Below are 25,317 nucleotides of genomic sequence, written 5' to 3' on the forward strand. Positions count from 1 at the left end.
CCCCAAGGACATGAAAGCACAGAGGGAGGCAGAGATAGAGACAGGGAGAAAAGGGGGGGGGGGTAGAAAAAAAGGGGGCGAAGGAGAGAATGAGGGAGTGAGGGGAATCCCCCAGGGTTAATTAAATATCTGTTCTCTGTCAATGTGGTTCTTTTCTTATATCTCTGAGTCTCAGCTCTATGCCGACAGCCGTCTTCTCCCTCCCCCTCTTCCCTCCTCTCTCTCTCTCTCTCTCTCTCTCCCTCTCTCTCTCTCTCTCTGGCAATTAAATTAAAAAGGCATTCATTTGACACAAACAGTGCCAAAGCAAACAAACAGTCACAGATCGAATCAATGCTGACACAGCTAGATAATAATAGGAAAAATCGTAATGCTTAAGGAGTAATGATAATTAACAGTCAATACAGTAAGAAATTATTGTCACCAATCATTTGTTAGTGAGAACGCTGCTGGTTGTAATATTACTGTCCTGGGTGGTCTGTTAATAGTGTGAAAGACACTGGTTGTAATGTTGCTGTCCTGGGTAGTCTGTTAATAGTCTGAAAGACACTGGTTGTAATGCTGCTGTCCTGGGTTGTCTGTTAATAGTCTGAAAGACACTGGTTGTAATATTACTGTCCTGGGTGGTCTGTTAATAGTGTGAAAGACACTGGTTGTAATGTTGCTGTCCTGGGTAGTCTGTTAATAGTCTGAAAGACACTGGTTGTAATGCTGCTGTCCTGGGTTGCCTGTTAATAGTCTGAAAGACACTGGTTGTAATGTTGCTGTCCTGGGTGGTCTGTTAATGTGAAAGACACTGGTTGTAATGTTACTGTGCCGGGTGGTCTGTTAATAGTGTGAAAGACACTGGTTGTAATGTTGCTGTCCTGGGTGGTCTGTTAATAGTGTGAAAGACACTCGTGGTAATGTTACTGTGCTGGGTGGTCTGTTAAGAGTGTGAAAGACACTGGTTGTAATGTTACTGTCCTGGGTGGTCTGTTAATAGTCTGAAAGACACTGGTTGTAATGTTACTGTGCCGGGTGGTCTGTTAATAGTGTGAAAGACACTGGTTATAATGTTACTATCCTGGGTGGTCTGTTAATAGTCTGAAAGACGCTGGTTGTAATGTTACTGTGCCGGGTGGTCTGTTAATAGTGTGAAAGACACTGGTTATAATGTTACTATCCTGGGTGGTCTGTTAATAGTCTGAAAGACGCTGGTTGTAATGTTACTGTCCTGGGTGGTCTGTTAATAGTGTGAAAGACACTGGTTGTAATGCTGCTGTCCTGGGTGGTCTGTTAATAGTCTGAAAGACGCTGGTTGTAATGTTACTGTGCCGGGTGGTCTGTTAATAGTCTGAAAGACGCTGGTTGTAATGTTACTGTGCCGGGTGGTCTGTTAATAGTGAGAAAGACACTGGTTGTAATGCTGCTGTCCTGGGTGGTCTGTTAATAGTCTGAAAGACACTGGTTGTAATGTTACTGTGCCGGGTGGTCTGTTAATAGTGAGAAAGACACTGGTTGTAATGTTACTGTCCTGGGTGGTCTGTTAATAGTGAGAAAGACACTGGTTGTAATGTTACTGTCCTGGTTAATTGTTCCTCTGACTTTACTTGGTGCAGGAAGCCTCATATTATTCAGCTAAAATTACCAATGTTTTTTGCTCCCTATAGATATATGAATTTCTCCTTTCCTTTGTAACTTTTTAAAAAATGTATTCACTTTGAATTTTATGAAAGAACATTTCCTGTAAGTCTGCATTGTCCTCGCAAAATTTGGGAAAATTTTGCTTCTTTTGCAGTGTTTATTTTAGGGACCGCTTGTAATTTACTAGGGAGAAAATATAATTCCACTTGACCCTCCCCATGTATGTACATTTTGTTTACAACTGCGTTGCCCTCTAAATAATTATATCCCACTAACAATTAGGCCCACTTTGTGAAAAGGACATCAACTGGCAACTGATACAAAAATAGTTTCTTCAGTTGACACTCTGCCGATCCACAGGGGGCAAGGACCTGTGATTGTTTGCTCTGCAACACACACAACCTGACCACTTTCTAAGTTATTTGGAACATTGTTCTTTTACGGATCAAAAAAAGTTGGACCTGTTCAGAAATAATATCTTCCACTTGATGCGATATGCATGAAGAAAAAATTATAAAATGAAACGTTTGTTTCCGAACCAAAAGTAGAAAGACAAAGAAACTCTTGGCATGTTGCAGCCGGCCTCATAACTAGGCTGAATAAGCTACAGTTACACAATGTCTTTGTTAAATGTCATGACATGTTTCATGTCCTCATGAAATAACCAACTGCTAATCTATTTATTGTAATAGTTCAGTGATGTGACTAACTGCTCTGTCTAAATAAACTGTTTCACCTGGATTCAAAAAAGCTCCAGAAAAAATTAAGAGACCACAGCACCTTTTTCTTTCTTTTCCAAAAAAGTTGAAAAGGAAAGTTTTGAGTCAGGAACAGAAGCGTTCAATTTGCAGTGGTCTCTTAATTTTAACCCTTCTGTTCCTCACTCAAAACCTTTCTTTTCGACTTTTTTGGAAAGGAAAGAAAAACATTCTTAATTTTTTCCAGATCTGTATATCTTTTGTTTTCAGATTCTTTCGTTTAATTGGATTAAGTTGCCAATGTTTTTACAATACAACCAAATGTACAGCATTATTGCAAGGACATTTAGTACGAAGCTGGAGTCGAAGGGATTTCATTTTGAGCTAATTGCTTTCTGGTGGTTTTCATACATTCCTTTGTTAATTTTCAGGACTGACTAGTCTTGTGTAACTCGCTTGGCTTTCCCCCCTGATGGTTTGTTTCTGCCCTTTGTAGATATGCTGTAATTCTGCTGTGGTCGGATAGGGGTGTTAGTGGGCTGACCGTGAATGCTCTGAAATGGATGCACGTCTGTGATGACATCATGTACAGAACAACAGCCAAGAGTCCAGCCATGGACGCTAGTTGGGTTTTAAACACAATCAGCATTCCCCCCGCCATCACACCCCTCACTGGGTGACTTCTCTCTGTCTTGTGGAAGGACAGCCGTCTCCTTTCACCCCAGTGGACAAGCAGTGGCCTCGCTGACTGCCCCTTGTGTAGTTCTGTCTGCCTGGCTGGGACTCCTGTGGCGGGGGTGGGTGCTAAAGGGACTAGGGGTGGCTGGTCATAGATGCAGTTCAGGTGGACGGTATGATGGAGGACCTGATAAACATTTGGCTGCTGGACACAGTCCCAGTAGAAGGCCGGTGATGATGTGTCGTTGTGGCGAGACGGAAGTCACTTCTCTTTGGGAGAACACAGTCACAGTGTTGTGAGGAATGCGCTGCTGGCCTTTTTAATAAGCCTACTGAGGGATGTTGCCATCCTCTCCTGCTGGGGTCACAGGTCGTTGCTCTCATCATTATGATGAGGCTGGTCTTCATCAACCAGCTCTTTGTGTTGTGGGGTAAAATGTATTTTTCATTTTACAGCTAGGGAAATGTTTTGTCTTTTAAACAAACTTCCCAATTGAGTCCATCTCTCCCTGTCTCACTCAGAATATCTCTCTCTGTCTCTCTACCTCTCTTTTTGTCTCTTTCTTTCTGCCTGTCTCTACTTCTCTCTTTTTGTCTCTCTTTCTGTCTCAAGTTTTTTTAACAATACATTATTAGACAGAGGGTCACAGAATCCCTACATTTTAACAAGTTGGAAAACCTGTCCTAACACATGGTTGGTTTCACCTATGTATTATTATATTGTCAAGCTAATAGCACAACAATATTTCTGCTGCAGTATTATGGTCCTGTGACTGGCAAAACATCTGTGTTGCAATACCATTCTGTATACGATGGTCCTTATTTTTTATCGTCATTACCAGCATCACTGTCATCGACACAGCCATCCATATCGTTACCTTGGACGTTGGACCTTTCTGAAACACCACAGAACGTAGCGGCGTGACGTCTTGCTTTGAAAGGAGCTCCCAACACAAACAACAACCGTCGTGTCCCAAATAGCACCCTATTCCCTTAGGCTCTGGTCAAAAGAAGTGTGCTGTTAAAATAAATAGTTTCGCTATTAGGAACATAGAGACAGCGTTGAACGTGAAGTCTTCTGGATCTTATTTCTTCCTTTGTGATGCAATCCCCGGAGATTTCTTTCTTTAAAAAAATCTTCACTTTTATTAACGGATTTCGCCTTAATTAGCTAGCAGAATTGTTTTAACCGTGATCCAAGAAAAGGACGGCCCAAGGGAAGACTAGGAGAGGGAAAGGACGAGAGAGGCAGAGGAAGAATGAGGTGGAGGATGGATGGGACAGGAGAGGGCTAGGAGAAATGAAAGGGAGAATGTGAGCTAGTTGCTAAGAGTGTTGGAAGGAGGGAGAGTGAAAGAAAGGGAGGGGTAGTATGTCATTTAAGATACAGTTTTCTGTATATCTGTTTAAATTAATTAACCCGTTGTAATAATGTCACGAAATGGGAAATATGATGATGCAAGCATGTGAAAACATGTTAATACTCTGTAGGAGCTCATTAGACTGCGTTTACTTTACTGTACTCTAATGTGTGTGTGTATGTGTGTGTGTGTTAGCATCTGCATGTGTAAAGTAGCTATACTGTATGTTAGTTTGTGTAGAAAAAAGTGGGTTTGTAATACAACACGTACAAGCTATCTGAAAGGAGACGCCAAAGTAAATAGCCCTTAAAATATATACTTTTGCTAATACTAACCCTAATCCTTACCCTAACCAACTCAATAAACTCAGGTTTATGCCTATACTTAATCTAGACTTAGTAAACTTTAATCCTAACCAGCAATGCCTTACTGGCAATTCTAACCATAACCGCAAGTGTAACTTCAAACAAAACATTCAGTTTTCATATTGGGGATTTCATAATGGGGGAAATTGTTTCTGATTAGTGCACATTTTGAGACCTTTCTTTCTCCATTATATAGTTAAGTCAAAAGCGCACAAAAACAATGATATCCTTGTTGAGACCTGCAACCCCAAAATCCATGTTTGCTTATCTTAACCTGAATAACCTATCCTTTTTACCTAAAATAAATAACCTACCCCTCATTCCAAACCCTAAACCTGGTCATGCCTAACCCAGAAGTCAACCCCAATACCATGCTCAATATGTTTCTCTCTAAACCTAACCCCTTAGCCGAAAACAAGAATGACTTCAGTGGAGATCTAGCAAAACACCTCGGGGACAGATTGGTCATTTTTGACTTGGGCCCTAATATATAGACACAGACCCGGTTCACACAAACCCAAACCTGCAGGGTGTGCTCCCTCCCTGACCCTGTCTTTGTTGCAGTGTGGACAGTGAGGTTCTCTCAGGAGCCAGCGGACCAGTCGGTTGTCCTGGGAGACACTGTAGTCCTGTCCTGTGTTGTCTTCAACTACACCGGCATCGTTCAGTGGACCAAGGATGGACTGGCACTGGGCGTCGGAGAGGGCCTCAGGGGTGAGAGCACACACACCCGCACACATGACACACATACACACAGATACATACACACATGACACACATACACACAGATACATACACACATGACACACATACACGCACTAAAACCCAAAGGTAATCATCTGAGATGTGGTGTGCATGTTCAACTCAGTTTGATTCATAGGTTCATTAAAGGTCAGTAGACATAGCTTCTATAGTTTCCCTCTTCCTCTATTTCTCCCCTCCTTTCTCTCTTTGTCTATCTTCCCCTCTCTCTATCCCCCACTCACCCTGCCCCTCAGATTCAAAATGGAGCATAGCTGTCCGGTAAATCCCAGACATGCTTGATGAAGCCCTACACACACACGTGTATATATATATATATATATATATATATATATATATATATATATATATATATATATAGTACTAGTCAACAGTGTCCAATTCATATAGTTCACCAGGCACACAGACAGACCATCACTGACTCTCTCCTTCATTGACACCTGTGCTGCTTCATAGTGCTCCTTGGCATTCACCTCTCTGATGGTTGCTATGCTGCAGGTTCTGATGGTTGCTATGCTGCTGGTAGGTGAAGGCAGGCAGAGATGATGTAATCTGGACCAATACTTTTGTCCCCTTCAGAATCGAAATCGATGATGTCATAATTTGAGTATGCTTCTAGACTCCTGGTCTGCCCCCTAGTGGATGGAAACACCAATCGACGATGTGAGAAGATATTGGCAATTTCTCAATTTGAAATCATCCTGTCCTCGTGTTTTATCCTCCTTGCCTCGGTTTGAAAATGTCAGAGGGATTGAAAGACCGTATTTTACCTGCTTTTTGCATTGTGTTTGTTCTACAGCTCAGTCCCCCAAGACAAAGCATTCCCCTTCCGTACTTGCAGTTATAGAGATTATACAACATGGCCACATGTGTTGATGTCTCTCCAACTGTAGAAGCAAAACCCAATTTCAAGTTCAGGCATTCATTCCAAGTGGTTAAGGTGAGGGTTACAGGATAAGTTCATCCAAAATCCCCAAACTCTGAAGAAAATCCCTACATTGAAACCAGTTCCCCTTGCTCTCCCTGTAACACGCTAATCAAAAAGGTTCATGTGAAAGATGAAGTGACTGGATGCCGGCCTCATTCTGCTCCATTACCGGTGAATTCATGATTCAGAAATCCACATATTGTGGACACATCTGTCTTTTATTTGGAAGCGTATTGCGAAATGATCTGTGTGGGTTTTCAGTCAGGAAATGTGTACTTTCCCACTTAAAATATTTGGCATTCAGTTATATCAATATTACCACAGCAGCACAGATGGATAACAACTGCTGATGTGCGCCCTTAATGGGAAGCCCCTGCTACATAGAAATGAAATACCGTGGCCTTATATGGAGCTTGATATCATAGATAAAACTTTTTAATGTTATGGCTTTATATGGATCTTGATTTCACAGATACAACTTTTTGATGTTATGTCCTTGTATGGAGCATGATGTCATACATACAACTTTTTTAAATGTGAGGGAATTTGAAATGCAGGAAATATCTGATCTATAAGTGCAATGATTAAGCTAATCTGTCCCCTGAATGATAACTGGTGTGAATGTTAATATAGTTAAACACATCTCAGGTAAACTTGACAAACGGAAGCAAACTGGCAAGCATAAGCACCAAAAGTCACTTTTTTCCTCAAAAGATACAGAAAGATGCAGATGTTGATTAGTAGCAATTCAAATCTTATTTACATGGGCATTCTCCAGGAGAAGTTACGTGCGTAACTAAACCTGTCAGTGACCACACATGTGAACAAGAAAAACAGTTAGAAATGACTGGGAACATCAAAACAAATGTGCTGAGGTAAGTCATCTGGCCCCTGAAATACAAAGCAATTCTTAAAGTTGTTATTGTCTTCTGGTCATTGCACATATAAAGCAGACGTAGGCCCAGATGTTCTACAGATCAGCATTATGTGCCCTGTATTCATGACAAAGGGCTCATGAATGTAGTTGCACAACATGCAGTATTACTGACAAAGCTAGTTGGAATTTAAGTGTTGAAAAGAAACATGTGTACTCGCAGTTATAAGCAATCATTCAATAAAGATTCATGGACTTCAGAGTTTGTTCGTAGCCAACTTCCAGAGGGTCGCACAACAAACTGCTATTCGTGATCAATGTCCTATTTCTGTAAGAACTGTTGTCATTCGGTATAGCACCGTCAGCCGAAACAGCACCACCAGTCCGGTGATCCCCTTGGTGGATTTAGGCAGTTGCAGCTTCGACCGCTAGCGAAACAGTGGCAGTCTGAAGCTCAGTTTCTCTCATTTATTTGTCTGATTATTCAGGCACAGATAACTACATCATCGGTGCCAATCCATTCATCTTCTTCATATAGTGACTCATAAGCAAGTCATTGTTAGACATGTTTGTAGGTTATTGTTTACCCGGCGTAATAGCCTGTATATTTGACTTGCATCTGGGATTAAGGTCATAACATGCAGCAAATAGCAGCGATTCCCCCAGGAAATATACACGCACTGTTAGCCGAACACACCGGTGTAGCCATTCGCTGCAGGAAATAATAATTTAAAATAATCCCAAATGTTTCAGGTGGAAAAGTACACATTATATGAATAAAAACCAGTTGAACTGTATGATAACAGCTGGTGGTGTTGTCTCTAGTGGACGGTTGGAAATAGCAATAAAGACAGCAGGACCTGGTAATGCAGTGTCTTCAGTCTGACTGACATCTGCCCCTGAAGTCCTCCATACTGTCCCATGGCTCACATCAGCCCGGCAAGACGGTACACTTCCAGTGGCATGCAGGGTCACTAATGTAAGCCGCTCTGGATATGGAGCCTGGTTTATCTCAGCTTCATGTAATGCCATTTCAAATGGTATGAAATGGAAACACTGACGGTTCTGAATAGGCGCAGATAAAAGTGGTGTGTGTGTGTGTGTGTGTGTGTGTGTACCATATGCTGAGGATGTCTCCTCTGTCTGTCTCCTAGCCTGGCCACGGTACCGGGTTCTGAGGGTGATAGACATGGGTCAATATAACCTGGAGATCTCTGCTGCAGAGCTGTCTGATGACTCCCTGTATGAGTGCCAGGCCACGGAGGCAGCCCTGCGCTCCCGCAGAGCCAAGCTAACTGTCCTCAGTGAGTGTCCGTGTCTGTCAGGAGTGTGTGTTTCTATCAGTGTGTGCGCTTAGGGCCCAGTGTGTGTGTTCAGTGGCCAGTGTGCATGTGTTTCTATCAGTGTGAGCGCTTTGGGCCCAGTGTGTGTGTTGGGTGAACTGCAGTGTGTCCACAGGGCTGTATGTGACTGTGCTTGTGTGTGTGTTGGGTGAACTTCAGTGTGTCCACAGGGCTGTATGTGACTGTGCTTGTGTGTGTGTTGGGTGAACTGCAGTGTGTCCACAGGGCTGTATGTGACTGTGCTTGTGTGTGTGTTGGGTGAACTGCAGTGTGTCCACAGGGCTGTATGTGACTGTGCTTGTGTGTGTGTTGGGTGAACTGCAGTGTGTCCACAGGGCTGTATGTGACGGTGCTTGTGTGTGTGTTGGGTGAACTGCAGTGTGTCCACAGGGCTGTATGTGACTGTGCTTGTGTGTGTGTTGGGTGAACTGCAGTGTGTCCACAGGGCTGTATGTGACGGTGCTTGTGTGTGTGTTGGGTGAACTGCAGTGTGTCCACAGGGCTGTATGTGACTGTGCTTGTGTGTGTGTTGGGTGAACTGCAGTGTGTCCACAGGGCTGTATGTGACTGTGCTTGTGTGTGTGTTTCCGCGTGGCGCCGCAGTACCTCCCGATGACCCGGTGGTCGCAGGCTTCCCGGAGATCTTGTTGATCGGCGACGTCCCCTACAACCTGAGCTGTGTGACGCGGGGGGCCAAGCCGCTGGCCGTCATCGAGTGGGAACGGGACGGGGTGCCCCTGGAGGGCGCCATCAGCACCACGGTGAGTCCCCCTGGGGAGGAAAAGCCGGGCGTGTCCACATTTCGGATGGCGTCACTAAACGCACCTTCTGCTGGCTCCACCCCCGTCTCCCCCCTCAGGAGGTCCTACCAGACAGAAAAAGGGTGACGACGAAAAGCTTGCTACCCATAATCCCCAAGGACTATGACACAGGACACAACTTCACCTGTGTGGCCAGAAACAAGGCTGTGCCCCTGGGCAAAAACACCACTGTCACCCTCAACGTGCAACGTAAGTCTTATTTTGTGTGTGTGTGATGCTCGCGTGTGTGTGTGTTTGTGTGTGTGTGAGGGTGATTGTGTGGGTGTGTGTGTGTTTGTGTGTGAGTGAGAATGTGGGTGTGTGTTTGTTTCAGACATACTGACCCTCTCCCTCCATCCTTGCAGATTCCCCCAAGGTGAACCTGTCCATGCATCCTCGGTCTGTCCTGGAGGGAGAGAGAATCACCTTTAACTGCCAGGCCTTCGCCAACCCGCCCATCATGGGCTTCCGGTCAGTAGATGTCGGGGTGTCCTCTGGTCACACAGCCCTTACAGGGATGTTGATCACCTGTCATGTGTCTGGGAATTCTAACTTCTTATAACAATTTGGCAACATGACCTGCAGGAACGTGTAAGAAAGTGTGACAACCTTTTACACCACCACTTATTTCCCCTTATTGCAGACTAATGGGAGTTGGGGCCAGTTGGGGCCAGTTGGGGCCAGTTGGGGCCAGTTGGGGCCAGTTGGGGCCAGTTAATCGTCATGCTAGGGACAAGTTGAACAATCAATGTAAAGAGACAATGCTTGGATTCTGACGGCAGGGACGGGAAAAATGGCCCAAGTTGGGGTAACATTTGGTACAATGGGGAGAAATTGTTGATGGAATTGGGATATATATTTATTTAAAGCAGGCATTATCAATGCGCGGGACGTTGGTATGTTGGAGATACTTGTGGATGAGGATTGAGTTGTTAGCAAGTCACATGGGTTATTCGGCCTGCTTGAGGAACAAACCATTAACATTTACCATCAACTGTGACATACATGACAACTGCCTGATGAAACTGAGTGCTGCGTGTACCACTCACACACACACACACACACACACACACATACACACATAGGTGCGCGCGCACTACACTCTGGCTTTTCTGTTGACACTGTGTGTGTCTCAGGTGGGCAAAAGGCGGTGTTCTCCTGGCTGGGGCGAGGGAGAGCGTGTTGATGACCACAGCGGACCACTCCTTCCACACCGAGCCGGTGTCCTGCTCAGTGTTCAACGCAGTGGGACACACCAATGTCAGCATCGTTGTGGACGTACACTGTGAGTCCCTCCGTTACACGTTACTGTCCTCAGGAGGGGGAATGAACTGACTCACCTCACTGTTACACGTTACTGTCCTCAGGAGGGGGAATGAACTGACTCACCTCACTGTTACACGTTACTGTCCTCAGGAGGGGGAATGAACTGACTCACCTCACTGTTACACGTTACTGTCCTCAGGAGGGGGAATGAACTGACTCACCTCACTGTTACACGTTACTGTCCTCAGGAGGGGGAATGAACTGACTCACCTCACTGTTACACGTTACTGTCCTCAGGAGGGGGAATGAACTGACTCACCTCACTGTTACACGTTACTGTCCTCAGGAGGGGGAATGAACTGACTCACCTCACTGTTACACGTTACTGTCCTCAGGAGGGGGAATGAACTGACTCACCTCACTGTTACACGTTACTGTCCTCAGGAGGGGGAATGAACTGACTCACCTCACTGTTACACGTTACTGTCCTCAGGACGGGGAATGAACTGACTCACCTCACTGTTACACGTTACTGTCCTCAGGAGGGGGAATGAACTGACTCACTTCACCGTTACACGTTACTGTCCTCAGGAGGGGGAATGAACTGACTCACCTCACTGTTACACGTTACTGTCCTCAGGAGGGGGAATGAACTGACTCACTTCCCCGTTACACGTTACTGTCCTCAGGAGGGGGAATGAACTGACTCACCTCACAGTTACACGTTACTGTCCTTAGGAGGGGGAATGAACTGACTCACCTTACAGTTACATGTTACTGTCCTCAGGAGGGGGAATGAACTGACTCACCTCACAGTTACATGTTACTGTCCTCAGGAGGGGGAATGAACTGACTCACCTCACTGTTACACGTTACTGTCCTCAGCAGGGGGAATGAACTGACTCACCTCACCGTTACACGTTACTGTCCTCAGGACGGGGAATGAACTGACTCACCTCACAGTTACACGTTACTGTCCTCAGGATGGGGAATGAACTGACTCACCTCACTGTTAGACGTTACTGTCCTCAGGAGGGGGAATGAACTGACTCACCTCACTGTTACACGTTACTGTCCTCAGGAGGGGGAATGAACTGACTCACCTCACTGTTACACGTTACTGTCCTCAGGAGGGGGAATGAACTGACTCACTTCACCGTTACACGTTACTGTCCTCAGGAGGGGGAATGAACTGACTCACCTCACTGTTACACGTTACTGTCCTCAGGAGGGGGAATGAACTGACTCACTTCCCCGTTACACGTTACTGTCCTCAGGAGGGGGAATGAACTGACTCACCTCACAGTTACACGTTACTGTCCTTAGGAGGGGGAATGAACTGACTCACCTCACAGTTACATGTTACTGTCCTCAGGAGGGGGAATGAACTGACTCACCTCACAGTTACATGTTACTGTCCTCAGGAGAGGGAATGAACTAACTCACTTCACTGACACACTGAGGATCAGTACACATCACCCAGGCGTCACATTATACAGTTCCGTAAGTGCAGTACTCACGTATACACAGTGCTTGTCTTGGGTTGAATCTGACCGGAGGAAAGAGGAAATGCCTCTGAAAAAATGCGAGTAGCCTCCCACTGGATCTAAGAAAGGTAGATCACAGTGGAATAAAGGAGAGAATTTGTAATGAATAGCAATAAAATAAAAAGCAGTCCCACGTTTATTGTGAATCTGCGACATACGTGCGTGCCAGTACACTTCCAGATTAGGATACATGGTTTCAAATTGGGTGGAATTGGGAATATCTCTCCTTCAGAATTCCAGATTTTTCTGCCCATTGATCCTCTACCACGACAGGTACCAAAAAAGAAAAGAGGATTGAAAAGCCCAACACAACTGAGATCCCCTGTGTGTGTGTTTGTGTGTGTGTGCGTGTGTGAGCGCGTGTGCGTGTGTGTATGAATTATGCGTGTGTGTGCCAGACTGCAAGTGGGCTGTTGCCTGAGGAGAGTGAGAGAGACATGACTTCAACATCAGGTCGGGCTCTAGTCTATAAAATAATGATAGACAACAGGCTAGCCAGCCAATCCCAAAGCTGAACATTCATGACCACAATGTCTACCGGACTGACTGTTTCATCTCAACTCAAGAGCTGTGTATATCTGCCTCTCCTAACTACTGCCACCGTCTGTCTGTCTAATTAATGGATCTGCCTGTCAGATGGTCCTATTCTGAAGGTGGAGCCCAGGCCAGTGACAGTGGATGTTGACTCTGAGGCTAAACTAAAGTGCAAGTGGTCCGGGAACCCTCCCCTCACGCTCACCTGGACCAAGAAGGGCTCTAGCATGGTGAGTACTGACAGGACCCTGTCTGTGGGATACATCTATACAGTTATTCTGTTTCATATGTTCTTCAATGCTTGTGTGAAATAATTTGTAAGAGTACTTCCTAAATCTTTGTTCCTACCCTAGAATCTGAACCCTGTGTTTACTGTAAGTCAACAATATTTTAAGTGGGGCAGAATAGGGGCCAGTACTCAAAAGGTGCTGTTTACCTTTAAAAAGAGTCATCCTTAATCTTCCCAATCCAGAATCAACAACGCTAATGTTGAACTTCTAACCTATAACGTATGTATTTTATTCATGTTTTCTAATGAATTTAGAAATGCTCCAGGACATTTAATGAAACCTTGCTGCTAGGAAAATCAACACGTGTAATGAATTAAATAGCTCCAACCCTCCCTTTACCACTCGATTCCATCTAACCTCCCTTCCTCGGTCCCCCTCCTCTCCCTCCGTCCCACTCCCTCCCTCTGTCTCCCTCCGTCCCCTCCCTCGCTCCTTCCCCCTCCATCCCACTCCCTCCGTCTCCCTCCCTCCCCTGTGTGTCTCATCCTCAGGTCCTCAGTAACAACGAGGAGCTGGTCCTGAAGTCTGTGAGCCAGGCTGATGCGGGCCAGTACGTGTGCAAGGCCATTGTGCCCAGGATCGGAGTGGGGGAGAGAGAGGTCACTCTCACTGTTAATGGTCAGTTACAGTACCGACACACACGCTCATTGCCATCTAAAATTAAAGTGATGATCAGAACTCCCACTTGTCCTGGTACTAATGTCCCCTCATTACCACCATTCTGTCCTAATGGCCCCCTCTCTGTCTGTCGCCCCCAGGCCCTCCCATCATCTCCAGCGAGTCCGTCCAGTATGCAGTGAGAGGAAAGAGAGGAGAGGTCAAGTGTTTTATCGCCAGCACCCCTCCACCAGATAAGATTGTCAGTGAAATACCCTACACAATATCTTTTTCTCAGGGTGGTATATAACCATTTCTCAGGGTTGCAAAATGTCAGTAAATTCCAGTAGCCATATTTTCAGACATCCTGGTTTGAAGTTTCCTTCAAACCAGGATGGAACCTTGGAATTCTGAAAAACTCAACAGAATTTTACAAGTGTACTTTTAATGGAGATTATTAGTTCTCCTTCACTGGTTTGCTATTCTGTAAATGTTGATGATTTTATATACAGTATGATACGGTTGTATTGAATGCTGTTATAAACACATGTCACGGCTGAAGGAAGTCAGGAGACGAGGCGCAGAGCGAGTACATGGAAACATCCTATTAATGGTCTTCGCCAAACAGAACAAAAACCAACAAAAGGCTAGGCAAACCGCAAATTGAGGCACAACACAAATGGCACCAACAATGATCCACACCGGGTGTAGAAACTACTGAACTTACATAGGGTCCCCAATTAGAGGCAACGCGGGGCAGCTGCCTCTAATTGGGGACAATCAAAACAGCAGCACAGAGATGACTAGAGGAACCTCTGCAGCCGGGTCCTGACTGTGACCCCCAGGCACATAGAGATGCTTAGAAGCCCCCAGCCAGGACCCGACAACACAGCTGTAATATCTGTCGATTTGCACAGTCCACATAACAGTGTTAGTCTGTTCACACATGCGAGGTATTTACAAAAGGAACTGAGCAGATATGTGGATTAACAGGAGGGAGCGGGGTATTGAAACGACGAAAAGACCTGGTGAGGGGGAACAAAGTGTGAACTTGTGACTCCATGGGCATGACAGGTTGAGTGTGAGACACTGATGATGTGGAATTGAATGCGAGAGTGGAAAGTAAAAGTCTGTACCTTTCAGTGTCGATTAACGGGTCCAGAAGCAGGGACATGACAGAAATCTGTGCTTAGAAAAAGTCTCAACTGCCACATTCAGTCCTCGCATTCCAAATGTCACCCTAAATCCCTTCATGGTGCTCCAGCTCTGTCAGGAATAGTGCACTACGAGGGGATTGGAGTGCCATTTGTGGCGCAGCCTGGGAGCGCTCAGAGCGTATAATATGATAGGACATTATAGTTTTAGCCTGATGCAAAGACAGAGGACCTATAAAATATGGAGCGCGGACCCGCATGCCTGTCACAAATAGATGGAGGGCCGGAGAGGGAAGGGATCACATCAAACCTGTTGTTTCTTTTTCTTCCCCCGTCTCCACACCATTTGGCTTCTACTTTTTATTTTGGGGGGGGGTTAAAAGGTACATTAGCGCAACATGTGGGCCTTTGCATTTTTCATGTATGCATCCTTCATATTTAATAGTATAACTACTGCAGCAGATTTTAAGTAGAAAAACCTGCTAGACTCTTTATTGCTCATGTACACCTGTGTGTGTGTGTGTGTGTGTGTGTGCATTGGGGTTGGGGGTCAGGGACGGGGCCCCATAACATCTTTTGTACACAGAGCAAAACTGGGGCTTTAGCATTGTAACCCCCCCCCTCCCGGTACTCAGAGGGGGCTCCATGTGTGCATGTTTATGTTGTATCACACTTCTGTGTAGATTTTCAATGTGGTCATGCTCCTGTTTGTGTGTGTGTTTTGTGTCTGTGTGTGTGTGTGTTTGTTTTGTGTGTCCCTTGCAGGTGTGGGCGTGGAAGGAGAACGTGTGGGAGAAGGAGAAGGGGACTCTTCTGGAGAGGTACACGGTGGAGCAGAGCAAACCCAACTCCCCGGGGGGGGCTGTCCTCTCCACCCTCACCATCAACAACGTCATGGAGTCAGACTTCCACTCACCGTACAACTGCACCGCCTGGAACGCCTTCGGCCCCGGGACCATGATCATCACCCTTGAGGAGAACGGTGTGTCTGAAAGCTGCATGGACTTCTGGCAGTTGGAGTACAGTGTCTCTCGTAACCATGGGCTCTATTCGGCATGTTTGGCTGAAGTTTTAAGAACTGAACAGTTTTAATGTCAAAATAATGTTGATGCTTTATAATAAGGTCCCATTTGTAAATGGTTTGTAAAGAAAACATGTTGCATGTTATTTAACCATCTATGAATCCATTATAAACCACATATAAATGGCTGTATAATTAGAATCCAGTAGTATGTTGACTTAAAAGGGGGAGACAAATGCAATTTGAAACTATACAAATCAATTACAAATACAATCTGAGTCACTGTAATATACACCGATCAGCCATAACATTATGACCACTGGCAGGTGAAGTAAATAACACTGATAATCTCGTTATCATGGCACCTGTCAGTGGGTGGGATATATTAGGTAGCAGGTGAACATTCTGTCCTGAAAGTTGATGTGTTAGAAGCAAGAAAAATGGGCAAGTGTAAGGATCTGAGAGACTTTGACATGGGCCAAATTGTGATGGCTAGATGACTGGGTCAGAGCATCTCCAAAACTGCAGCCCTTGTGGGCTGTTCCCGGTCTGCAGTGGTCAGTACCTATCAAAAGTGGTCCAAGGAAGAAAAAGCAGTGAACCAATGACAGGGTGGCCAAGGTTCATTAATGCACATGGGAAGCGAAGGCTGGCCCATGTGGTCCAATCCAACAGACGAGCTACTGTAGCTCAAATTTCTGAAAAGGTTAATGCTGGTTTTGATAGAAAGGAGTCAGAACACAAAGTGCATCGCAGCTTGTTGCATATGGGGCTGCGTAGCCGCAGAACAGACAGGGTGCCCAGGCTGACCCCTAGCCCTAGTTTTACCAGCCCTAGTTTTACCAACCCTAGTTTAACCAGCCCTAGTTTAACCAGCCCTAGTTTTATCTGCCATAGTTTTACCAGCCCTAGTTTTATCTGCCCTAGTTTTACCAACCCTAGTTTTACCAACCCTAGTTTTACCAGCCCTAGTTTAACCAGCCCTAGTTTTATCAGCCCTAGTTTAACCAGCCCTAGTTTTATCTGCCCTAGTTTTACCAACCCTAGTTTTACCAGCCCTAGTTTTACCAACCCTAGTTTTATCAGCCCTAGTTTTACCAACCCTAGTTTTACCAGCCCTAGTTTTATCTGCCCTAGTTTTACCAACCCTAGTTTTACCAGCCCTAGTTTTACCAACCCTAGTTTTATCAGCCCTAGTTTTACCAACCCTAGTTTTACCAACCCTAGTTTTACCAGCCCTAGTTTTACCAACCCTAGTTTTACCAAACCTAGTTTTATCTGCCCTAGTTTTACCAACCCTAGTTTTATCAGCCGTAGTTTTACCAACCTAAATCCTTTACAAATGTTCCCTTAATTTAAAGTGTTAATAGCTACAAACATGCTACATATACAGTTCTGGCTGTCTACACTAACACAGGAACCTCATCACCTCAGTGCTACAGATTGTCTCCAGCTCATTGTGTCTCTGTCTGTCCTGTCTGAACAGAGATATTTCCAGTTGGTATAATAGTTGCTGGAATCGTCGGATCCTCCATTCTTCTCCTGGGGTTTCTCCTGGCTCTAGCCTTCTTCCTGTACCGCCAGAGAAAAGGCAGTGAGTACCATAATACTATGCTTCCGCGTGCACGTGCCTGTGTGTGAGTGTGTGTGTGAGTGTGTGGCGTGTCTCCGTGTGCTTGACAGCCGCCTATGTTTTGTTTCCAGGTCGGCGTGGGGTCACCTTAGGGAAGCCAGACATCAAGGTGGAGACGGTCAACAAGGAGACGCACAGCTTAGAGGAGGAGACTGGGAACGTTTCCACGGCAACACGGATGGTCAAGGCCATGTACTCTGTGAGTACCGATGACCACAACTCAAATTCAACGTTGTTTAAAGGGCTCCGACCGAGCTCGTCTTCCAGGCATCGGCTCTAAATCTTTGAAAGGTTTCAAGCTAGAGTAAAACAATAAAGTTAAGGACGAGCTGGACGTGGATGGAGGAGGGTTTCAACTTGTTGTCCCAAATGGGCCTGGTCAAAAGTAGGGCAATATAACATGGACATCCACACCCTGAGAAACACCCAAATTAAACCACTCTGCAAAACACCTGAATTAAACCACTCTGCAAAACACCTGAATTAAACCACTCTGCAAAACACCTGAATTAAACCACCCTGCAAAATACCTGAATTAAACCACCCTGCAAAATACCTGAATTAAACCACCCTGCAAAATACCTGAATTAAACCACCCTGCAAAATACCTGAATTAAACCACACTGCAAAACACCTGAATTAAAGCACCCTGCAAAACACCCGAATTAAACCACACTGCAAAACACCTGAATCAAACCACACTGAGAAACACCTGAATTACACCACACTGAGAAACACTTGATTTAAACCACACTGCTTAACACCTGAATCAAACCACACTGAGAAACACCTGAATTAAACAACACTGAGAAACACCTGATGTAAACCACATTGCAAAACACCTCAAATAAACCACATTGCAAAACACCTAAAATAAACCACACTGCAAAACCCGTGAATTAAACCACACTGAGAAACACCTGAATTAAACCACACTGAGAAACACCTGAAATAAACCACACTGAGAAACACCTGAATTAAACCACACTGAGAAACACCTGATTTAAACCACACTGAGAAACACCTGAATTAAACCACACTGAGAAACACCTGAATAGACTCTGTGCACCAGCGTAGTGAGGAACTTCCGCTTTTGTCTAGAAGTCGGCATTGCAGTTTCCGGTTTATTTACTAATACTCAACCGCATTAGTAAACACCTAAACTCACAACAAGATGAGTGATGCTGTGATACGGAAAAAAAAGAAATATAATGTACGTGACTCATTTAAGTTTCAAGGTACGAGTGGGGCATCATTTTAATCAGGAGAATTTCCTCTTTTTAATAAAATATGGCTTGCGCCATTCAATGACTTCAAACGCTAGACTAGAAATAGTAAGAAAAGGCGATACACCTACATTAAACCACACTGAGAAACATCTACATTAAACCACACTGAGAAACATCTACATTAAACCACACTGAGAAACATCTACATTATACCACACTGAGAGCCCTCTGAGATAGGATATTGTAAATAACGTGTGACTGGCCATATGTTAGTGGTTTAAAATACATCCTTTATTTATTGTTTGAGGACCAACCAGTCACAGAGCATCCTTGTATCTCCTTACACTGGCCTGGCCGTTACCTCTTCAGCTGAACTAAACCAAGCATTTGTCAAATAAAATGTTCTTTTTTCATCAAATGGAAAAACCTTATGTTCTCTTTTCCTTCCTTCTGTCTCTCCCTCCCTCTCTCTCTGTCTCTCTCCGTGTGCGTGTTTTGTTGTTTGATGGTTTAGTTTCTGCCCTCTGTCTCCCTCTCTCCCTCCACTCAGCCTTTCAAAGACGATGTGGATCTGAAGCAGGACCTGCGCAGTGAGCTTGACACCCGTGAGGAGTACGAACTGAAGGTGAGCAACACTGCTTCTTACCATCTACCACAGATCAACAAACCTCTCACACACACAGACATGTATTTATGTAAAAATATACAGTATATATACAACCATACAACCCAACATCTACAGTGTATATACAACCATACAACCCAACATCTACAGTGTATATACATCCATACAACCCAACACCAACAGTGTATATACATCCATACAACCCAACACCAACAGTGTATATACATCCATTCAACCCAACACCTACAGTGTATATACATTCATTCAACCCAACATCTACAGTGTATATACATCCATACAAGCCAACATCTACAGTGTATATACAACCATACAACCCAACATCTACATTATATATACATCCATACAGCCCAACATCTACAGTATATATACATTCATACAACCTAACATCTACAGTCTATATACATCCATACAACCTAACATCTACAGTCTATATACATTCATACAACCTAACATCTACAGTATATATACATCCATACAACCTAACATCTACAGTCTATATACATCCATACAACCCAACGGTGAATGCACTGGGCAGCCCCGTCATTCTTTCCACATGACTTCTTCTCTTAGGACCCAACGAATGGCTACTACAATGTCCGCGCGACCACTCACGACGACGCTCGTGCCTCCTCCCGCTCTGTGCTGTACCAGGGAGAGTTTCGGAGCAACCCCGGAGGAGGAGCCACAGGCGCCGCCCCCACCGGTCCAGCCGGCGGCCCGGGTGGGGTAATGGCTGCAGGAGGAGTCCCCGGGTCGCGGATGGGGTGCTACGACCCCCGACCCCCGTCCAGGATGTCTCATGCTAGCTACGCCCAGTTCAACACCTTCACCAGGACAGGGCAGAGCCAAGGTCCACCCAACAGCTCCCATCCCTCCCACCCCGCCGCGCAGACCGGCGACTTCCTCGGAGAATGCAGCCCATTGGACGCTAACACTAAGCTGACCTATGACAACTTCGGCTACCCCGCCTATCGGATGGGCTTTGCCCCGCCCCTGGAAGGGGGCCCGGCCTATGAGATGTACTCAACGGGACAAGGGGTGGGACCGAGGCCAGTCCAAGGACCAATCGAAGGCCAAGGCCAGGGACCGGAAACTGTGGTGGGGAAGTATGGGACGTCGACCCGATTTTCCTACTCCTCTCCTCCTGGTACCGAGTACAACCAGAGACACACGCAGAGGATGCAGACACACGTGTGACAGAGATAACCATTCTATGGTACACTGTTGGACTGGTTTTCAAACACACACACACACATACACAGTTATATATACAAACACATATATATACACACATATACACATTGGTATTTTCCACACTCCTACCCTGCCACACAACACACCGACAAACAATTGACACTGTAACGTAACATTTTGTGTTATGTTATGGCCCAGGAGTGGAAAAAGCGAAAGCCACAATCAAACGAGAGGAGAAGTGAAATGATGAGAGGAACACAGTGGGAGAACTTTCCTTAAACAAGGAGAGGAGGATGGCTTTGGAAGAGTATGATTAGTTGACATGTTGATGGAAATCATCTAGAGGTTTACATGTTGTCCTTTACTCCTCCTGTCTGTGGGACTCTCCATCTGCCCAAACTCTCAGCCTATCTCTGTACAGATGCTATGGGATGAACATAGGAAGATTACATTATTAGTAAAACTTCTTACAAACTTACAGCAAATATCTACATCAACAGAACTACAGTACACACCTGTTATACCCTCAAACACTGTTTTACACACTTGCACACACACACACACACACACACAGACACACATGAACTCACATCAAAATACGAACAACGAGCACCTTTTTCACACAGCTTGGCGGCTTGTAATGGCAGAAACAGAGCAGCACCTCAATAGCTGCTTTGCAGGCCTGACACCTGAAGACGACGCGTACAGAAACACACATACACACTCCCTCTGCATCTCTCTCATACATGATAGGAGACAGAGATCCTGCTGTGTTCAGGCATGGGGACAGCTTGTGCTCCGTATGTGGAGCTTTTCAACCCGCTTCTTCTTGATGCCGCTACATACCGCTGTATGGCCAAAGGGCTCCTTGGAGAAGTTAAGGAGACACGGAGTGCCTCCCAAATGGCACCCTACTCCTAACGCAAGGCACTGACCAGGACCCGTCGGGCTCTGCTTAACAGTACCGCACCATCTAGGGGATAGGGTTAGAATTGGGACTTGGGCCGGCGTCACAGTGTAGCAGCTCTCATGCCAACATGGACATTTTACCTCTGATACGAAAGAGGATTGCTGGGTCAAGCACTTTAACCCCTGTAAGTTACGGTGGGGTACGATGCACCCCGCCTAGACAGAGTGGGTTATGGGTACTGGAATGCGGTTTGGTAAACACTATGCCACTTATGTAGGGTAACCTTGGGGAAAGGATGGAGCTGTAGCAAGCTTCTCCAAATTCGTCCTCTTCCTCCGCCATTTTTAATGTAATTCCATACCTACCCCACATTTCACCCAGATTTATATGGCGTGCTTGGGAAGGTGGGGGAAAGAGCTTTTGTATTATTAAAATGAATTGCTACGATTTGTACAAATGGCCCTCCCCACCTTAAAAGATTGCTGTATTCGTCTCTCTCACTTGCACATTACAGTAGAACATTTTTCCATATTTATACCTAAATATAAGAACTGAATAGCATTTACAAACATTTTGTATAATTTTTTATAAGGAGTTATGGACCAAAGGTACTGGGTTGTGGGTGACATTCACTTTTACAATTCAGTGTTCTGAGACTTCTGTGTCGAGGCCAAACCTTGGATCAGAACAGTGAGAAACGTCCTTCCTGGATATTAGTTTCTATTCGAGTCCATCTTTCTTACATATAACTCTCTTCCAGACCTGAACGTTCCTTACATATGAAAACAGAGTAGATTAGAGAATTTTACTGTAAGTGAAGTGTTTGAGTGGGCGTGGTGAGGGGCTTCTTTTCAAAAGATAAATCTTCAGTCAGAAAGCAGATCTTTTTTTCTTCCTCATTCAATTTATTTTCTAAATAAATGCCTTCCCTGTATGAAGTCAGTTTTTAATCCTTGCATTATCGTGCCCGAAAAAGGGATGTTATTTTATTTTTATTTTATCCTGGAGTGAACTTTTATACACTCATCCTTTACTTTGTTATGTGTGTATTTATTTAACGGGAGTTATCATAGAAGGATGTTGCCTGCTTTCTTAATTACACATTATTTCCTAAATGAAAGGCACTTCAGTTGACCAGTGTCCATACAAGACATAGGGTTCCATTTGGGACATAACCTCAGACCAAAACAGTGATAATACATGGCGTAAAACATATGCACAACCAGGCCAAACCAGGCAGAATACCCAGTCTCATCCGGAACAAACCAGGCAGTACAGATGTCACCCAGGCCAAACCCAGGCCAGGCCCTGGTGTCTGGTTCCAGTACTGAGTACTGATCTGTGTTACTGTGTTCCAGAGCAGGAATGACTGATTGAGATGTGAGTCTGACCGTGTTATCTAATAGTGCCAATAAAACGGCAACGAACAAAGCTGACGAACAAACGCAGCAGCCATTTGTGGGTACAGTACCTGTGTGTGTGTATGTGTGTGTAGAAGGACGACTATGTATGAGTTGTGAAGAGAAAGCAGGAAAGGGACGTGTGGAAAGACCAAATTATTCCCTATTCCGTATATAGTGCACTTGACCCTGTTCTAAATTAATGCACCAAATATGGAATAGGTTGCCATTTGGGACATAGTCAAAGAGCCATTGTGTGGCTTTATGCTTTGGACATGCTGCTGTTGACTGGGTTTATGCTCACTGGAAGACATCGCAGAGAAAACATTTTGTTTGAGATCTCCATTCTTCATATAGTGCAACGCTTTTCATTAGGGCCCATCGGACCTTGGTCAGAACTCCTGCATGACCAGATCCCAGTGGACCCTGGCCCAATGTGGTGCACTATCAGGGGAATATGGGATCATTTGGATCATTTGGAGTTTGTATGAAGGATTCCATATCACCACACAGTGGATATAAAAAGTCTACACACCCCTGTTAAAGTGCCAGGATCTTGTGTAAAAAATTAAACAAAGATAAAATATGTCAGAACTTTTTCCACCTTTAATGTGATTGCGAGGACATCTCCTGTGCACAGCCCTCTTCAGATCACCCCACAGATGTTCAATTGGATTCAGGTCTGGGTTCTGGCAAGGCCATTCCAAAACGTTAATCTTCTTCTGGTGAAGCCATGCTTTTGCTTATTTGGATGTGTGCTTACCTTTTGGAATTATGGCAAGAAAGTTCAACCTTGGTTTCATCAGACCGTAATACATTTTCCCACATGCTTTTGGGGGACTAGTTTTTGTTTGTTTTTGCAAAATTCAGCCGGGCTTGAATGTTTTTCTTTGTAAGAAAAGGCTTCCGTCTTGCCACCCTACCCCATAGCCCATTCATATGAAGAATACGGGAGATTGTTGTCACATGTAGCACACAGCCAGTACTTGCCAGAAATTCCTGCAGTTCCTTTTATGTTGCTGTAGGTCTTTTGGAAGCCTCCCTGACCAGTTTATGGAGGGACGTCCAGTTCTTGGTAATGTCTCTGTTGTGCCATATTTTCTCCACTTGAGGATGACTGTCTTCACTGTGTTCCATGGTATATCTAGTGCTTTGGAAATTATTTTGTACCCTTCTCCTGGCTCATATCTTTCAACAATGAGATCCCTTTGATGCTTTGGAAACTCTGTGGACCACGGCTTTTGCTCTGAGATGCAACTAAGAAAATGTCAGGAAATTCCTACTAGAACAGCTGAACTTTATTTGTGATTAATCAGAGACACTTTAAATGATGGCAGGTGTGTAATTACTTCTATTTAACATGAGTTTCAATGTGATTGGTTAATTCTGAACACAGCTGCATCCCCAGTTATAAGAGGGTGTGCACACTTATGCAACCAGGTTATTGTAAGGTTTTTATTTTTCATTTTCCCCCTCAAAGATTTCAGTTTGTTTTTCAATTGAATTGTTCACATTATAGGTCACATTAAAGTGAAAAAAGTTCTGACATTTATTTATCTTTGTCTCATTCTTTTACATCACAAAAACCTAGCATTTTAAACAGGGATGTGTAGACTTTTTATATCCACTGTATCATCTTTGCACTTAAAAGTTAAAGACAAGTTTTTGTTTGATTTGTACTCTATCACTATTTGTGTGTGTGTGTGTTTATTTGGATGTCGGTGTGTATGTTGAGACCAGTGTATTTTCTCCATATCATATGGTCCCAAATCTGTTTTCTATCTTTCATTTTTTCAGAGGGACCCTACTCTTTACTGTCAGTATGGGTCCCATTAAGTAATGCTCCTCTATTCTTCTTTAAACAAAAAAATATTACTGATTTCCTCTTATTTTTTGTATTTTCTTTCTTCAAATTGTATGTACTTATTTTTCCACAGTAGTACAGAAAATAAAAAAAGACACAGCTTTCATAAGGGCAAGGATGAAGTGTCCTCTTTTCATATTCAGACATCATGGTACAGTGGGCTGAAGCCAAGCAGCTAAAGACTCAAAGACCCAGGGTTCATAGGAACACTCTTCCCTATGTAGCACATTACTTCTGACCAGAGCCCTGTGAGTTGTGGTTGTCACAGGTCAGATTCACATTTCAGGGTGTGACAGAGGACAGCCACTGTTGTTGGGGAGTCTACAGATAATTGTTTCACTTTAAATTGTAAATCCTAGTACATCATATTGTTTGATATGTAGTCATGCGATTATATACTGGAACTTAATTGGCATTACGTTTATGGCATTACATCTGCCTAGTTTAATTATGTTAAAATAAACCCTGTGTTTTTCTGCTTTCAAAGAGTGTATCTACACTCCTGTCTCCATGCACCAACTTCCAATGATTTCAGGAGAGTTGAAGATTCATCCTCATAGGCATCCATGCTAAGCCATTCTGTTTTTCCCACACCGC

At 44.5% G+C, this 25,317-nt stretch overlaps 1 protein-coding gene across 4 annotated transcripts in view; it reads left to right on the forward strand.

Moving 5' to 3' along the window:
* Nucleotides 1–23,439, forward strand: part of kirrel1b (kirre like nephrin family adhesion molecule 1b) — a 45,639-nt gene extending 22,200 nt beyond the window's left edge. Inside the window, exons 2-15 of one of the 4 annotated variants that reach the window (XM_010894549.2) lie at nt 5,293–5,442; nt 8,447–8,596; nt 9,239–9,396; nt 9,495–9,645; nt 9,801–9,906; nt 10,572–10,720; nt 12,885–13,012; nt 13,564–13,690; nt 13,831–13,931; nt 15,589–15,805; nt 17,331–17,438; nt 17,549–17,676; nt 19,221–19,331; nt 19,923–23,439. In XM_010894549.2, coding sequence (XP_010892851.1) covers nt 5,293–5,442; nt 8,447–8,596; nt 9,239–9,396; nt 9,495–9,645; nt 9,801–9,906; nt 10,572–10,720; nt 12,885–13,012; nt 13,564–13,690; nt 13,831–13,931; nt 15,589–15,805; nt 17,331–17,438; nt 17,549–17,676; nt 19,221–19,331; nt 19,923–20,549 — 2,411 coding nt within the window. In that variant the 3' untranslated portion in view covers nt 20,550–23,439. Of the gene's footprint in view, nt 1–5,292; nt 5,443–6,051; nt 6,154–6,261; nt 6,431–8,446; nt 8,597–9,238; nt 9,397–9,494; nt 9,646–9,800; nt 9,907–10,571; nt 10,721–12,884; nt 13,013–13,563; nt 13,691–13,830; nt 13,932–15,588; nt 15,806–17,330; nt 17,439–17,548; nt 17,677–19,220; nt 19,332–19,922 lie in introns of those variants that run through there. The other 3 variants (XM_010894550.2, XM_010894551.4, XM_020045349.3) reach the window with 3 other exon arrangements.
* Nucleotides 23,440–25,317: the final 1,878 nt, after the last annotated feature.

Source organism: Esox lucius, chromosome 3 (assembly GCF_011004845.1).
Source record: "Esox lucius isolate fEsoLuc1 chromosome 3, fEsoLuc1.pri, whole genome shotgun sequence".
Taxonomy (NCBI): Eukaryota; Metazoa; Chordata; class Actinopteri; order Esociformes; family Esocidae; genus Esox; species Esox lucius.